An 18513-nucleotide genomic window follows, 5' to 3' on the forward strand; every position below is an offset into this window, starting at 1 on the left:
TTGTCTTCAGCTGATTCCCAATCTTCCATTCTGTTGCATCTTAAGACTATACTGGTTCCTACTCCCTTGTGTCTCAGAGGAGCTGTCTCATTTATCTGTTGCCATATTATAATCCACTCCAGAACTTAATGGCTTAAAGCAGCAACAACTGTACTTATCTAGTATAATTCTGTCAATTAAACAGGTAGCTTTTTAGCTAGTCTTGTTCACAATTTCATGAGGCTGTGGTCAGATGACAGCTGAGGTTGTGTTATCCAGGGGGCCTTTCTCTTTCATGTTGGCATCTTGGCAGAAAGGCTGGAGGCCTGGGACCTCTCTGCATAGTTTATCCACCTGGCTAGCTTACACTTCTGTAGACACTTCTTTTGCACTTCTTTAGGCTGGAAGCAGAAGCTACCAGTATGTTAAGGGGCTAGTCCTGGAACTGACATAGTATCCCTTCCACCTCATTCTGATGGTAAAATCAGTCACAAGACCAGTATAAATTAAGAGGCTAGGGAAATAAACTCTACCTCTCTCAGTGGGGCGGATGGGAGGGTTACAAGATTTTGTGTCCATATTTAGTCCACCACCAGCTTTGCCATGTCAGAGTTCTGTTGGAAGTAATTGATTTTGTGGTCCTTTCTGGGAACATGCTGACATTCACCTTAATCGGTTTTTATATTTCCCCTGCATTGCCATTTCGCTGAGCTATCGACTCAGTCAGATGTCTTACTGAGTTCAGAAACACTGACTTGGAGAGGGATAATACAGCTCTTGATGTTTGGATTGATAATTTTACTGCAAAATGAATTCCAGAGGACCAATATAAACCTTTCTGAAATTTTTCATGAGTGATAAACGTGTGTTTTTTCTTTTGTTCTTACCATTTTGTCTTCAGGTCACGTTCACGCTGTAACACAAGCAGTGGTAGTGAATCGGAAAATTCTAATAGAGAACACCGGAAAAAGAGAAACAGGTAATATCTCAATATCATACTTAACTGGCAGTCTGACATCAGAGGCTGCCTTTGGTGGTAGAAACTGTGTCCTTTGTAAGTCTGGTTTTTCCGTCTGTGTTTGGGAAGCAATCTGGCACTGTTTTGAAGCACTTAGTTTAGGAAACTTTAGCTCTTTAAATAGAGTTTTCTTATCTTCACAATAAGATGATTAAACAACTTGACAATGAGGTCTCTTCTTGTGTGTGTGTGTGTTTTTAAAGATGATTCTGTATATAGCTACAATGTGTAGCGAATTTCTCTAAGGCTGGTAAGAAAGTTTACCACTTGTAGAGAGATTCTCCCTGAACTATCTCTTCAATGGCATTACTATATTTTACCCAACCAAAAATAACTCATTGTTTCTTAGATTCTGCAGTTTCAGGCTCACGTATACATATGTGCTAATAATATGTGCATTTACTCATCTGTGTGTGCCGGACATACCATATATATAAGATACATTTTTTAAGAGATTTTTAATCACATCATTTGACATGTAATCAGTATTAGTGGTGGCTTAATGCATTAATCAGTTATCCCTAATTCCAAAATATGCACTTGAAAACAAGAAGTATTTGTGTGATTAATGAAAAGAGCACCTTGGGAGTCAGAGGGATTTGATTGCCAGTCATGCCAGTTGTTAACCCAGTAGTTCTCAACTGGGGGAGTTTTGTCCTCCCTGCCTTCTCCCCAAGGACATTTGGCAATGTTCAGAGTCATTTTTTATTGTGACAATTGGGTAGGGGGGTTGCAACTGGCCAGGGATGCTGCTAAACATCCTACGATGCATAGGACAGGCCCTGGCAACAAATAATCGCCTTGTACAAAAACATTATCAGTAGTGCCACTCTTGAGAAACCTGTTTTGACCTAATGTGGACCTCTGGCCTGGTTGCTTTACTTTTCTGAGTTTCTGTTTTCTCTTCCGAAAATTGAGGAAGGCCAGGCACAGTGGCTCATGCCTGTAATCCTAGCACTTTGGGATGCCAAGGCAAGCGGATCACCTGAGGTTGGGAGTTCTAGACCAGCCTGACCAACATGGAGAAACCCCATCCCTACTAAAAATACAAAATTAGCTGGGTGTAGTGGTGCGCGCCTGTAATCCCAGCTACTCAGGAGGCAGAGGCAGGAGAATCACTTAAACCTGGGAGGTGAAGATTGCGGTGAGCTGAGATTGTGCCATTGCACTCCAGCCTGGGCAACAAGAGCGAAACTCCATTTCACACAGAAAAAAAAAAAAGAAAAGAAAGAAAGAAAGAAAAATGAGGAAGTTGGATTAGATAATCTCCAGGGTCTTTCTTTAGTGCTTAGAACCCTTGTGCTTGGCACAAATTGAATCAGTGGCCCTCTCTAACTACGAAGCCTGTGTGATAATAGCCCAGACAGCACTGTAAGAGTGGACAGTTTTTTAGGAAAGCATTCTATGTGGAGTCTGCTGAGGCTGGAATTACACTAGACAGATGGGAGATCTCAATGTGTTATGACACCTTTCTCAAAGAAATGATTTCAGTTTCTTCTGTGAAAACCCACATGTGGGAGGTAGCTCCTTCTTAGGTACCCTCCTTCTGATCAAAAATTCAATATTTCTGCACAAACAAAACAAAACAAAGCAAAAATACCCACTTATTTTTCTATTTAAAACTTTGTATTGATCACGCCAGTATTTTAAGTCTGTGTCTGTTTTGCTTAGTATATTCTAAATTGTGCCCATAAATGTTCTTTTCTCAACTGTTCAGAAGGTGGCCCATTTAAAAACATTTTTTGGGTGGCCAAAATTGCTCACATTCACTACTGAAAATGAAACACTAGTGAAAGGTTGCCATCAAGTAATTAAATTGCTCATTACTGATCTGGTTGCACTGGATTTAATATTTTTTGTCAGTATTTTCTCCCTTAAGAATTTCTTCCCCCTTTTCCCTGGAGATTCTTAGATTGGCTTTCTTTGTACTGTGTAAATAGTATGTTTTAGAATAACGATGATTCTGAATGTTTAATGAACTTTGTAAGGCTAGTAATGAGAAATAGCTTTCAAAACACATTCTGACACATTTCATGCAAAAATCCGACAGGCTTTCACAATCATTTATGCTACCTGTAGAAATATTGCTCTAGGAATACCTAAGTTGCCTGTGTCTGTAGAAGATGTGGTGTAGTTTGCCTGTCAATAGCATAGCAAAAAGTGGGCAGAGGAAGAAATATAGCTTTCAGTTCTGATCCTCGCCACTGCAAATTAGGGTGCAACAGGTACAGAGAAAGAGGGTAGAAACTCATTGTGCTGTCTGTGTCTTGGTGCCATTTACCTATAATGCTGTGCTGCTGCCAACCCCTCCATCCCATTATTAGCCTCTTAAATTTTGCCAGAACCCACCCATCCCACATGAGGATGCATAGGTCTAGTATATTTCAACTGCAGCCCTGCAGTCTCTTCGGCCTCATTCATCCTTCCTTTTATTGGCTGACAGTGTGATCCAGCCAGTTCTTTGTGCTTTTATCACAGGACTCTGGTAACCCTATAATGGGGCAAACAGAATCTTATACATGCTGATGTTCTACCTCTTGCCCGTAAGGTCTGTACACTCAGCCCCAGGATGCTTCATTACTTTCCAGCAAGAGCCTGCACCCCGACGCACCCTGTGTTTCTGTCTCTAGGAAACTGTAGCCTAGGGAGAGGGACAACTACTGGGCAAATTTGCTTTTTAGAACCTCTTTTGGAGCCCATGATGTGTCCGTTGGAACTCTGGACAGAGTCACTTTTACTTTCTGGAAGTTGCATGTGGTGTTTGGGATGTTGCTCCGTCTGCTACTCCTTCTTGTGGGATTTTTTTTTTTTTAAACATAAAACGAAGTCTTTCCTGTTAGGCATGAGGCCACTCCATGGAAATGTTGTTGTTTTCTCTTTTCCAGGAAGTCAAGAGCATAAGCTGCTTTACTGTTTCCATGGATAACCATTTAAACATTTCTCATTTTGTGTGAAGAGAAAAGTTAATAAGACAATGTTTATGAATCAACTTTACCCAAAACAGGCTTTTGACAACCATTACATTTTAAAAAATAATAATCCACACCAGCTCTGGAAGGCTAATGTTAGAAGCAAAGATTGTTGTTTAGTTTCAATTTTAGGAAAATGTAACTGTAAACCACCCCATCTGTCTGTCACCTTTGGGTCCAGACCTAACAAGGCCTGGTGTGTAAGGGTTCTTGTGTTAATTGTGCCCTAACTGTAGGGCTTCATCCCACCATGTTTCCTAGACCAGCAGAGGAATTCACCCTGCTTCTTTATTTGGGACATCATTTATGTTTTCCCTTACCCCTTTCTACTTTGTTCTTTCTTTACTGTTCTCATAATCTGTTTGGGTATCCTACAGCTTTCTAGGTTTTGAGGTTTGAGATGATAATTTTTCACTCTCTTTTTATAACCAGATAGAAGTTGGAGGCACAGTTTTTTATTATAACACTTAAGATGACACACAGTTTTCATTTCTCCTTTTAGTTTCTCTACTGTATGCTCATCTCCCTCTCCATTCTCTTGCTTCACTTTTCACTTTTTATATCATGTTATTCTCTTCACCCAGTTCCTTTCTGTTTCCTGGACTTCCTTCCCAGTCTTTTTTCTGTCTCCTCTGAATTCCCTCTCTCCCTAGAAGCCAATGATATGACACAGAATAACCTGAGGACTTGGGACTGGGTCTTGGTTCTGCTGTGTTTTGATATTTGACCTTGGGCAACTTGTATAACGAATTCAAGTATTAGTTTTCTTCTCTTTAAAGTTGGCGGGGAGTGGGGGAGGTGTGCTGTAACAACTGATCTATTTTGTTGAATGAGTTACTGTAAAGATCAAATGAAATGTAAGAAGTGAGAGCACTTTGAAGTACAGAGCCACGTAGTCCTATACCTACTTCCAGAGTTACTCACAGCTGCTGCATCACCTGTCCACTCCTCCATCCTCTTCCAGCCTTTTTTGACTTTTCTTTTGGTCCTATCTTTCATTCTCCCACCTTTCCTAACTTTATACCTTAGGTTATTTTTACACCAGGATTCTTAACTTCTGATTCTTGGGTAGGTGCTGGGGGTTTCATAACCCCACGAAATTGTATGTTAAATTGTATGTAAAGTTGTATGTGGGCATCAAGTGTGTAGTTTTCTAGAGATAGGGTCTGTAGCTTTTACCAGATTTATAAGGGGGTGTTTATGTAGCACCTGCCACCCCTTAAAACTTACAAAGTTTTATGGTCTAAAAGCTGAAGGATTAGATTGGTACTGGGAAATGAAATTGGTGTTTCAATTCCAGTAGGATTAAAAACTAAAATGCCTAAACTTTCTTTAGAGATTACTTTGCTGTACTGATGTGTGAAATAGTTGGTTCTATTGAATTCTTGAAGTTGGGAGCCTACTTAGTACAAGGCACTATAAAGTTAATCTATGTGAATATTAGATTGTATTAGTTAGAATTTTGAATCTTGTCCCTGAGATCAGAAGGGCCAGCAGCTCGCTTATTGCTGTAGGTTTGAGACCATGGCCATGTGCTGGACTTGCCCAGGATGTAGGATGAAGGAGGACCTCGCAAGTAGACTTAGGAGAGTGAAACCTTCCGTGAACTAGCTTTACCTAGATATGTCTTGAGCTTAATAAAATACCCTTGACGTTCAAGGAAAAGGTTCTACAAAATATCCTTTGTGCTCTTGATGAAAATCAGCAGTCCTTTGAGCATTCACTGAGGAGAATCTTTGAATTACTCAGTCATTCTTAACTTTGATATGTTGCTAGGCTCTTAGAATTTTGAAGTGGGAGGTGTGGAGGAGTGGGTGATATGAAGTAGCCTGGTGCATTTTTTTCTATCAGCATAAAAGTAGAAATAACTCAGGAGCCTACCAAGGATTAAAACAGTAAGAGAAATGAGAGAAGCTTAGGGTAATAGTAGAACTAGAGGAAATTGACAACAGGTGACTATTTGAACACTTCCCTAATTTTATTCTAGGATGTTTGCATCATAAACATGAGTCATGTATGTCAGGTTGTATGTGTATATACATATATGTGTATATACATGCAAATCTGGGAGCCTGTGCTACGAAATTGAACCCGCTTTGAAGAGTTCTGTGGCTGTGAGCTGGTTACTTTACCCTGTGAATCTTCATTTCTCACATGCAAAGTGAAATAATACCTGACCTGCCTACCTCACTAGAGGTTTGTGAAGATCCAGGAGATAATAGATGTGCTTTGAAAAGTAGAAAGTACCCTGAACAGGCAAGTTCTGTTAAATTGATAACATCTGGCACTGCTCAGTATTATCTGAAGTTCCTACAGTATCTGTAAAATGGGCACCAGCTCCATTGAACAAAAAATAAATCAACGTTTTCTAACATGAATTTGTTCTGGCATGAATGTTGTTAGTTTCTCCCTAACAACATTAGGTCTTTTAGATGTCTTTTAGGGTCTACTAGATGTCTATAGTATCTAAATAGTAGATTAAGACAGATTTAAATGTTTTAATTATGTTCCATAAGGTCTTTTATATTGTTTTTCTAAAATGAAGAAGCACATTTCTGTGTCAGAAATTTGGCACTGTAAGAGGGACAACATATCTGACAAGGGCAAATCTAGAAGATCACAATTTTGGTAGGATTTTGTTTTGGGAGTGGTAAAGAAGAACTTTATTGTCCCTGTATCCCAGGGAAAAATATATTTGGGATGTTAGCAAACTTAAACTGATAAGCATTTCTTCCATGTTGCTTGAAAATAGGTAACTGCTTTCTTGCCAGGCACTGCCTACTGTCCTGCCCCTGATTTAGGGGCTGCAAACAAGGTAAAAATTTTGGGTATGGAGAGAAGAGTTCATACAAAGCCAGTGGAAACAGACAGTGTTCACCATACTGCAGATGCAAGGGTTTCTGATTTCTACTTTAATAAGATATATCAAGATTTAGACATTTGATATGGATGATTTAGGGCTTCCAGAGTATAATCAAGGTTGACAGAGATGACTGTGGAAGGACAAAGCCGCAGCAACTGCGGAATGCTGTTACATTACTGAGTGAGGGCAAAATAGGTTAAAAATTCATGAAAACAGGAGAGTTTGAAAGGGAAATTGTGCCAAAAGTAGCCCATTGTAGTAGTGGGAGCGTAAGGAATAAGTGGAAAAGACAGAAGTACCTTTGAAAGCAAGTAGGAATAATTTATTGATGGTAGAGACAGTGGGAAAAGCAAATGAACTTTTTGCTTGCTGGTCTTAAGGGAGTATGTCGACACATGCCTGGAACCAACATAAATTTCCCTAGGGAAGAAAAACTAGAAAAAAAAAAAAAAAGAGGAAGATTGCTTTATAGCAGGTGATCCAAAAAAAAAATGAGTACAGCTGATGAGAAACACAAGTTCACAATCAGTTGGGACCTGCAGATTTAATTTTGGCAATGGAGGGGGCCACATGAAGCAATTGTTTGGAATGTTATGTTATAGTTGAAGAGTATAAGTTTCTTTCAGTGTGTCTGTCTGGTTTGGAAATAAAATACAAATAGAGAAACGTCAAGTTTTAAAGCTGGAAAGGATCTTTGCCATTAATTTGATATATGAACAGCCTGAGATTTGACCAAAAAAGATAAGCAATTCGCCCAAGGTCTCTGAGTCAGATAATGGCAGAGCTGGGAATGGAGAAAACTCAGGAGTAAGGTTTACGGCTTGTATCATCTTGAAGCTTCATTTTACATTTGCTCTGAAAGACTTCTTAGATTCAACATTAAGCATGGTGTTTATCTCAGTGAATTAGAAGTGAATTAAGAACTTATGTAAAGGAAGGTTCTGTTAGGAACAAAACTGCTAAAGGGATAGGACACAATAAAACTTGGGGATTTGTGTAAGAATTCATTTGATAATGTGAAGAATTTTGCAAAAGAGTCAGGACTGTGATTGGTAAGACAGGAAAGAAGAGGCTAGGAATAGTCATTTTCTTCATTGTTATCAAATGATTATATGGCATTTCATCTTCAAAACCTTTGCAGACTTTAATTAAATGTCAAAATGCAGTTAAAATCTAAATTGTGTGGATAGTCTGGAAAAGTAGATTGTTGAAGTTTGGTAAGAGATGGAAGAAATACATTAGAATTCTGTTCTGAAACATGGTTAGAATTTGCTGTATTCTAAAGCAACCCTCTCCCTTACATATTAACTGAAAAATAAAAACCTTGTTATACTTCCTACCACAGTTGTTGACCCTCCGTAGTTACAGATGGAGAAGTGGACAAAACAGGATAAATGTAGACTTACTGGATCAATTGGTACTGGAAATAAATGTTTGTCAGTTTATTGAGGTTCACCTTAGATACAACATTTGAAAATTAATACATCCACGACACAAATGACAATGGACTCTTTTTCCCCTTTGAGATTTTGATGACTATGATGTAAGAGCACATTTTGACTTTTTAAAAGGTACTATGTCAAAACAATGTTTGCAGCATTTTATTCTTCATGATGTAAATCTATACCTCAAGATTAAAATACAGCAAGAAAGAAGCAAAAGCTATTTGGGTTCTCCCACACCTGAGGATAAATGAGACTTAAAAAGTCAGAATCATCACAGGAAACATGTCTTTTTCATCTAAAGACTTCTTTATTCACTCATGCATAAACAAAATAGGGATCTCCTATATCTTAAATACAGAGTGCTACAATATTCTTGCTTCTAGGGCTAAGATTTTTTTCTTTCCAAGTAACACCTGTGTTTTTTAGAGCAGTTTAGCAGTGGAAGAAATGACACTTTCATTCTTGTAATGAGGCACCATTAACCAGAGGTCTTTTGTAAGGATGTAATTTCAAACTTCATTACAGGCCAAGGCGGCCACACTACCCATTACTCAGGAAAATGTGCTTCTGTTGTGACTTTCCAAAGACTCTTACATTTTTAATGCGTCTTGTTAGAATATTTATGAAACAGCATCGCCAGTAGAGGGCATCTGTCTTTGAAACATGGATCGCAAGGATATTAACTGACAGGGTTTCACTGCCCTCACTTTAGACTTTTCAGTTAGAAAAAAAAGGTAAAGGTACATGTATAATCTTGAATTCTTTGTGATTTGGTCCTTATTACTGTTATAGCAGAATACAGGAAATACGCATGCTTATGTCTCAGAGTTTTAATTTTTTATCGTCAGAGTGAAGTCTGAGTATGAGGGTAGCCAGCTGAATTCCACAATAGATGAGAATGAACATACAGTAACTGTGCTTCCTTTTCAATGTCTATTACTCTAGGAAAAGTATGTGTTTGCCCAAGTTAGGCCTCTGCTTTGTTAGTAGGTTTGACCTCTCAAAAATATTTATAGACACCCCGACTTCCTGATACAAACATTTCACATTGTAAAATTTAGTTCTGCCCATCAACTACACAGTGATTTCATTCAGAATGAAAGCTGCATCCTAAAAGACTCCAGGGTTAGGAGTTAGGAGACCTGAGTTTTGTGTCCAATACTGGGCCCAGCAATCCATGTGTGGGTTCCTGTAGGAAGGGAGAGGCCACCTTGCCAGTGTGGCACCTTCCCTGTGATTGTCTCTTCCTAACCCTGACCCCTCGGTCCTGGGGGTGTCCAGGACTGTTCCCCTACCCGCAAGCCTGGTGGGTTTCTGACTGTCACATGAACACAGAATGGCTTGTAGGTGTAGGTTCTGGCTACAAAAATGTGTGTCTGTGTGTTTACAACACACACGGGTACCAATGTGCCATTTTCAAATAGGAGTGTTTGTTTCAAAGAATGATTAATAATTATGACCTCATAGTCATAGAAAACTATGATCTCATAGTTTTCTTCAGTTATTTCTAATATTAAAGTCTATAGCAGTATATGTTCAATTTAAATTTACTCTGTATATGCAATGAGAGAAAGAATTATGCTCTTAAATCTGTGAAAAATACCATGACGGTATCCTGTTAATCTTCAAATAATAGTCTATTAAAAATGAAAACTTTAGTGAGGAAATACATACACTTCAAAGGCTTGGAGTATGTTACAGATAATTTTTTACTTAGCACAATTCTCCTTTAATCTAGAGAGATTTAAACAATTTCTTCCTCACAAAGTGCTGTTCTTTTCAACTTGAATTTTCTTTACATTATGTCTAAGTTATATGTGAAATGAATATTTGTCACCCATCCACTGATTCGCACCTGTAAGCAAATCCAGATATTCAGCCCACAGTCTATACTAAGTGCTATAACAGAGGAACCAAAAGACATCTGTTCAGAGAAAGAAATGCCTCCAAGCCTGCCTGTTCTTTTTACTTTTGTCTCGAAACAGTTATGCTCATGCAGTGGCTGTACTTGGTGAGTACTTGGCAGTTCCATGCTGCTCTCTATACCCTGGGAGATGAACACTCTGGAGCAGCTTTCTGAAGAGCTTACGTAAATTAGAAGTTAAATATTCAAATAACAGGTGTTCAGTTTGCCAAAAAAAAAAAAAAAAAAAAAATGGCTTCACAGCATCATTGTTGTGCATTCGAGACAGTATTTCACGTAAATTAAGTACTCCTCCTCTTCCCCCAATAGTGCACCTCATTATTTGAAAGACTTGATACATTGGAAGTCCAAAATTTCTGCAGATTGAGCATGGTCCATGGGTTTTGTTAAGTCTATATCATGCTTTAGAATTGGTTGCAAGACTTAAAAATTAGAAGAGTTCACTTTAAAAATCCGGATTTGGGGATTGTCTCGTTTTAAAAAAATGAGAGGATTTGGTAACACTGTCCTGTGATCTTACATGTCAAGTACCTGTGCTTCCAAGTCTTTCCCACCTTTCTCTTTTCCTCATTTTCATTCCTTCCCCGGTCACATCTAGCATCCAACTGTCATCCCCTCTTAAATGTGTGAGCAGCCATGATGAGAATGGTGTATCTTATTCAGCTAATACATTATGCCACCATATTTAACTTTTTGTATGTCTAGATTTCTGTCTTTAAAAAATGGGAATTATATTTGGCACCTATTTTTGATGAAAACCTTGACAATTAGTATGACTTTTTAAGAGTATTTTAAAGTAAAACCATTTATTACTCTTTTGACAAGCACATTTAAAATAATGATTTTGTTTCATCGGTTAAGATTGGCTCTATAGCAGACACCAAAGTTTCTTTAGTCAAAACTTAGAAATGTTTAAATTGAATTTTTGATACATGTCATTTTGCTAGAAAATTAGAATCAGAAGTCTGCAAATAACATGTATTTACATATATAACGAGTATTGTATACTTCTGTGTGTTTATATGTACTTACCTACATATAGATGTATTAATTCAGTTAATATGCATCTTTAGCTATAAATGATCATAATAAAATTTCTGCTGCTTAAATAACATTTAAAAGCAAGTTTAGGATGAAGCTAAAATGCGCCATCCAGGTAGATGTTAACTTCAGATGCATGGCTTTCCTTTCAGAATACGGCAGGAGAATGATATGATTGATTCAGCGCCTCAGTGGGAAGCTGTATTAAGGAGACAAAAGGAAAAAAACCAAGCCGACCCCAACAACAGGCGATCCAGACACAGATCTCGTTCGTATGTGGACTCTTTTTATACCTTGATTCGAAAACACTGAATTTGAAGTAGCATGTGGATATTCAGGTCTTCTAAAGTGTTTTAGTTCAACTAGGATTATTTCATTGTTTGTCATATTTACCTTCTAATATTTGTGACATTTATTAGCTATGTTTGAAGCCATAGAAGTTGAAGCACAGTCAAAATGTCATGCAAACAAGGCCCTCAAAGCCATATTTTTGTTTTGTGTTGTTTCTTAACCAAAGTATACATTTACCTGAATAGATAGGAATAGTCTCCTTTGTTGTAGAGCCAAGCTGCTGGTGAAATACCTGCTGCTTCTCTCAGTTTGAGTCTGCACAATTCTCTGAAGCCTTGTTCCAGACTGAACCAGATGTAGATATCTTCCCATCAAAATACCATTTGCGAACAGTAGTCAGTGAGTGATTCATTACACCTCATTGTTGGAATTTGCGTGCTCCTTCTGTTCCTAGGCAACGCCTTGTGTGAGCACAATTACACCCTAATGGTGTGATTGCCAGTCCCCCAAATTAATTGTCTTTGAGCTGGTAAAGTTTCTGTGCGTGTGTGTTTTAAATCTGAGCATTATCAAGATTTAGACGCCTTACTCCCACTCCATTTGCCAAACCATGGCTCACCTTTTTAAAGTGAGCCAAGACTAAGTACAGATCCTTTTGTGATGGTGGGTGGTTAGATGTCTGGTGTTGATTACTCACAGGGGGAGGATTAAGTCCAGTTGCATATGATAAGGAAATGAAAGGATGTTGGGTAGTGGAGGTGGAGACTGCGTAGGTAGGTAGGGAGCTCTGACGGAGCCAGGCAGGAGGGTGACAAGAGGACAGCTGTGAATGCCGCATCAGGTTAAAAGAGATTAGGAAAGAACTCCGGAGTGTACCAGGGGGTTCACACCAGGACCTTTTGTGCTGTGGGACACTAAGGACACTTGTCAGTCTTAGATGTTTACCTTTCAATTGGAAATTAACCCCGTGTATAACTGTGAGTGATGACTTTCTTTTGTAATAGAAAACCTGCAAATAGTCACTAAACCATGTACACCCTTACAGATGTATTAATTACTCTGTAATTTTTTTTTAGCAACCTAATTAAATTAGTGGTCAATTTAAAGCAGAAGTTAATGAAAATTTCCTTTGTTGTGATAGCACCTTCCCCCAACTCCATTAAAAAAAAAAGGAAGTTTAGATATGAAAGAATCTGACCTCATTGAAGAAGTTTACTCAAAAGGCACAGAACCCAAGATTAGATCCGGCACAGTCATGGGTAAATCTTTTGCCACCACATTTTTACCTTTCTATGTGGAATCGTTTTCTTTGAAGGACTTGTTATACACAAGGTTTGGCAACTTGATATTAAATATTGAAACAGCATTCAGTTTTTATAACTATTTCTAAAGCATTATGAGTTCAATTAAATGTCAGTAGTACAATTAATTTATTTAAAAAGGAGAAAGAAAAATAAAATTAGAAAAAATCCTATATATAAGTTTTGAAGAAGCTAAAAAACATTCCTAGAAAAATAGTAAATAAATGGAACCATTCATTTGTAAATAAAAATTGGGAAATAGAATAAAGTTGTTATTACTATAATTCAGTTATATTATAGAGCAAATATTTGTAGTGGGCCTGGAAATTTAATCATTTTTTAGTCGAGTGGTCTGAGGTTCATTTAACAGCCTTTAAAATTGAGGCAATTTGAGGTGAAATTTACATACAGTCAAATCCTCTCATGTGTACCGTTTAATGAATTTTACAAATGTATCCATAATCTATCCATCCTGCCAGTCAAGATATAGAATATTTCCATAATCCAGAAAGTTCCTTCATGCTCCTTCTAGTCAGTGCCCACCTTCACAACCAACCGCTGTTCTGATCTCTTTTTCTTTTTTCTTTTTTCTCTGTCAGCCAGGCTGGAGCACAGTGGCACCATCTTGGCTCACTGCAACCTCTGCCTCCCAGGTTCAAGCCATTCTCCTGCCTTAGCCTCCCAAGTAGCTGGGATTATAGGCACCTGCCATACCACCCAACTAATTTTTCTATGTTTTCCATTTTTCTATTTTTAGTAGAGATGGCCAGCATGTTGACCAGGCTGGTCTCGAACTCCTGACCTCCAGTGATCTACTGGGCTCAGCCTCCCAAAGTGCTGAGATTACAGGCGTGCACCACTGCACCTGGCCCTCTGTTCTGATTTCTATGATTAGTTTTTCTCTTTTGTTGAACTTCATATAAATGTAATAACACAATACATACTCCTTTAAAACCTTGCTTCTTTCACTCAACATGTTTTTGAGCTTCATCCATGGTATCAGTGGTTATTTAAATTTTTTGTAGAAATACACCACAGTATTTTTATCCATTCTCTTCTTGATGGACATTTGAATTGTTTCCAGTTTTTGCCATTGTGTTATAGACATTCTGTACAAGTATGTGTGTGGAATCTGTTTTCTTTTGCCTTGGGCAAATACCTAGGAGTAGAATTGCTGGATTACAGGGTATTTGCAGGTTTAATTTTATAAGGAACTACCAAAATGATTTCCAGAGAGGTTGGATCATTTTATACCCCACTAACAAGATATGAGAGGGTCTTGTTCTGCCCCAGTTCTTGCTAGTATTTGAGTTTGTTGCTGTGTTAATTTTCATCATTCTACTAGGCTTGAAGTAGACATTCCATCGTGGTTTTAATGAGCATTTCTTTCATGGCTAATGATGTTAACCACATTTTTGTGTGCTTATTGGTTATTCATGTATCTTCATTTTTGAAGTGTTCAAATTTTTTGTCCAATTTAATTGGGTTTGTCCTTTTCATTATTCATCTGTAAGTTATTTATGTATTCTGGATAAAAGTTCTATTTCAGATATCCATATTATGAGTGAATACTTTCTCCCAGGCTGTGGTTTGCATTTTCATGTTCTTAACATTGCTTTTTCATGAGCAGACTTTTTAATATTTGATGAAGACTAATATATCAGTTTTTTTCATTTCTAGTTAAGGCTTTTTTTTTTTTTTTTTTTTTTTAAATCTTAAGGAGTATTTGCCTACCCCGTGGTCACAAAGATAGTCTTACATCTTTTTCTAGCAGCTTTATAGATTTTGCTTTTATACTTAGGTCTGTGTTCCATTTAGAATTAGTTGTTGTATATGGATGAGTAGAGATTGAGAGGTTTGTTTTCCTGTAGTCTATCCAGTTCCACCACCATTTTTGAAAAGACTTTTCATTAAAATGCCTTGTGGCCTTTGTTGAAAAAGAATTGACTGCTCACATGTGGGCCAATTTTGTTTCATTGAGCTATTTGTCTATCCCTAAGCCATCATGTTGTCTCAGTTACTGTAGCTTTATGGTAAGACTTGAATAAGGCAGTATAAATTCTCCAACTTTTGCTTTCCCTCTTCCCTTTCTTTTCAAGATTGTTTTAACTATTTTATGAGGACTTTTGCATTTCTGTCTAAATTTTTGAATCAACTTGTCAGTTTTTACTGCCTTCCCCCAAAGACTTTTGACTGTGATTATGTTGAATGTATAGATCAGTTTTGAGAAAACAAATATCTTATTCATCCATTTGTTTTTATCTTCTTTCAGCAATGTTTTGTAGTTTTCAGTACAGAATAAAGTTTTTTAGTATATAGGACAAATGATTTTTAAAAATACTAATGCTACATCTTGCCACCCCATAAGCCTTGTTAAATTCACTTATTAGCTCTAGAAGCTTTTGCGGGGGTGGGGGGCCATTTCTTAGGATTGTCTACAGTTACAATCATATTTGTGAACAGTTTTCCTTGAGTTCTAGTCTTTCTGTCTTTTATTTCTATTCCTTCCCTTATTATACTGGCTAGATCATGTAGTACAGTGTTGAGTTACAATGTTGAATACAAGTGGTGAGGAAGCAGACATCCTTGACTGCTCCTTTTCATAAAGGGAGAGCATTCAGTTTGTCACAGTATATATGATGCTAGCTGCACAACTGAGAAATATCCCTTCTATTTCTAGTTTGCTAAGAGTTAGTGAAGAGTTTTGATCATGAATGGGTATTGAGTTTGATTACAAACTTTTTCTGCATCTGTTGAGATAATTGTTATATGGGTTTATTGTGTTCGTGGAGGAATTAAATGGATTCAATTTTGAATGATACATCCTTGCATTCCTAGCATAAGCCCCTTGTGGTCATGATGTATTTTCCTTTTAGTATGTAGCTGGATTCTACTTGGCATTACTTTGTTAAGATTTTTTTCTTTGTTTTTGTGAAAAATTGATCTGTAATTTTCCTGTAATGTCAGGTTTTTGGTAAAAAGATTATATTGGTCATTTAAAATAATTTGAGAACTATTCCTTCTTCCTCTATTTTCTGAATGAGTTAATATAAAAGCATTTTTTTCTTCCTTAAATATATAATTCACCAGTGAAACAATCTTTGCCTGGAATTTTCTTTGCGGAAGGTTTTAAATTACAAATTCAATTTCTTTGGCAGATATTGGGATATTCGTATTTTATACTTATGTGTAGGTTTTGATAATTTATGCTTTTAAAATAATTTCATTTTTATCTAAGTTGTCAAATCTTTCAGCAAAAATTTGTTTATAATTCTTCATGTGCTTTTAACATCTGTGAAATCTGTTGTGATATCACCACTTTGATTCCTGATGTTGGTGATTTGTGTTTTCTCCTCATTTTTGTTTTTTATTTATTTTTTTTCAGAGAACCAGTTTTAGATGTTGCTTTTTCTTTGCTATCTGTTGTCTGTTTCATTGACTTTACTTTTTATTCTTTTTATTTTGTCTTTTACCTGCTCCTTTTTTTTCATCTTCTTAGGTTAACATTTATCTTAAACCTTTCTACTTTTGCAATATAAGCAAAAATTTCTAAATTTCCCTTTCAGTCATGCTTTAACTATATCTCACGTGTTTTTGACATTGTTTTTATTATGCAGTTCAAAATAATTTTTAATTTATCTTGTCATTTTTTTGATGATGGCATATTTAGTTGTGTGTTTAATTTCCAAATATTTCCGGATTTTCTACAAATATTATTATTATTCTAATTTAATTCCATTGTGGTTAAAAAAAATTCTGAACGGTTTTAATCCCTTGAAATTTATTGAGACTTGTTTTAAGGCCTAGCATATGGTCTTCAATGATGAATAATCTGTGGACTCAAGAAGAATGAGGAGTCTCAGTTACTGGGTGTTGAATAGATGCAGTTAGCTGATAGTGTTCAGATTGTGTCTTTTTAAAATTTCTTTACCTACTTTTCAAGTAGTCATTGAGAGAGGGATGTTAAAATATACAACAGCGATTGTGAGTTTGTCTGTTTTTTCCTTTAATTCTGTCAGGTTTTGCTTCAAGTTATTTTTGAGTTCTGGTGTCAGGGGTATGCATATGTAGGTTTTTTTCCTTCCTGGTGAACTGATGACCCTTTATTCTGGTAATACTCCCTTCTCTGTGTCCACTACACATGCACACGCATAATAAATTCTACCATACCTTCTTCATGTTTACTGTTTGCATGGTATATCCTTTTAATCCTTTTACTTTAGGCCTAATTATGTCTTTATATTTAAAGTCCACCTCTTGTAAACAGTGGACAGTTGGTCTTTTTTTTTTTTTTTTTTAAATTCTAGCCTCACAATCCCTTTTAAGTTGAATGTTTAGCCTGCTGGCAGTTAACATAATTATTTGTATTTTGGGATTTAAGTCTGCCATCTTGTTCTTTTTTCTGGTTTATTATGCCTGTTTTTTGTTGGTTTGTTACTCCCTTCCTACTTTATTTTGTGTGAATTGAATATTTTTTGATACTCCATTTTATTTTCTCTACTGATGTCTTACCTATACTTTTATTATATTTTTACTTATTGCTTTCTCTCTGTAAGTATGATTCTTATCAGTATGGTTCCTTATCACACCCTAAGATTAATATTGTAACATTTTATTTAAAATTTAGAAACGTTGGAAAAATATAGCTCCACTTGTCCTTTGTGCTATTGTCATATATTTTATTTTTGCCTGTTAGAAGCCTCATATTAAAATGTTAATGTATCTTTGCTTAAACAGTGTGTTTTTATATAAAGAAATTAAGAGGAGGAAAAACCTTATAGTTACGGTGGTAGGAAGAATAATGACCCCTGAAATATGTCCATGGCTTAATATCCATAATGTGTGAATATATGACCCTAAACGGCAGAGAGGAGTTAAGATTGCAGGTGGAATTAAGGCTGTTGTTAATCAGTTGACCCTCACCCAGAGATATTATCCTGGATTATCCAAGTAGGCCCAAAGTAATCATAAGTTTCTTAAAAGTGGAAGAAGAGGTGACAGAAGAGGAAGTGTTTCAGTTTGAAACGGACTCAATCTGCTGTTGCTGGCTTTGAAAATAGAGGAAAAGGCCTGAATGAATAAATGAGGGCAGCTCTAGAAGTTGGAAAACACAAGAAAATGAATTTTTCCTTGAGTCTCCAGAAAGGAATGCAGCCATGCCAACACCTTGATTTTAGTCCAGTAGGACCTATGTCAGATTTCTTATCTGATATGGCCAAAGTGCAGTTAAAGTAGAAAATACACACACACACACACACACACACACACACACACACATATATATGTATGTATGTATTTATGTGGATAGTAGTTCATTTAGAAGTTGCTGGTCGGGCATGGTGACTCACGCCTGTAATCCCAGCACTTTGGGAGGCCAAGGCAGGCAGATCACCTGAGTTCAGGAGTTCAAGACAAGCCTGCTCAATGTGGTAAAACCTTGTCTCTACTAAAAATGCAAAAATTAGCCAGGTGTGGTGGCGGGTGCCTGTAATCCCAGCTACTTGGGAGGCTGGGTCAGGAGAATTGCTTGAACCTGGGAGGTGAGGTTGCAGTAAGCTGAGATCGTGCCATTGCACTTCAGCCTGGGCAACAGGAGTGAAACTCCATCTCAAAAAAAAAAAAAAAAAAAAAAAGGTTGCTCTGGTGGGTAAAAAGCAGATTGAGAAAGAGGAAGAAAGGAAG

The 18513-nt window shown here is 37.0% G+C and overlaps 1 protein-coding gene across 5 annotated transcripts in view; it reads left to right on the plus strand.

Moving 5' to 3' along the window:
- EPB41L4A (erythrocyte membrane protein band 4.1 like 4A) overlaps positions 1-18513 on the plus strand; it is a 275434-nt gene that overhangs the window by 225679 nt on the left and 31242 nt on the right. For all 5 annotated transcript variants that reach the window (XR_012090887.1, XR_012090888.1, XM_073010770.1 and 2 more), the window contains 2 exons: positions 881-958; positions 11392-11511. Coding sequence is in view for 3 of the 5 variants with exons in the window: in XM_073010770.1 (XP_072866871.1) it covers positions 881-958; positions 11392-11511 (198 nt within the window). In the remaining 2 variants the exon portion in view is untranslated. The remainder of the gene's footprint in view (positions 1-880; positions 959-11391; positions 11512-18513) is intronic.

The sequence above is a fragment of the Chlorocebus sabaeus genome, chromosome 23 (genome assembly GCF_047675955.1).
Source record: "Chlorocebus sabaeus isolate Y175 chromosome 23, mChlSab1.0.hap1, whole genome shotgun sequence".
Classification (NCBI taxonomy): Eukaryota; Metazoa; Chordata; class Mammalia; order Primates; family Cercopithecidae; genus Chlorocebus; species Chlorocebus sabaeus.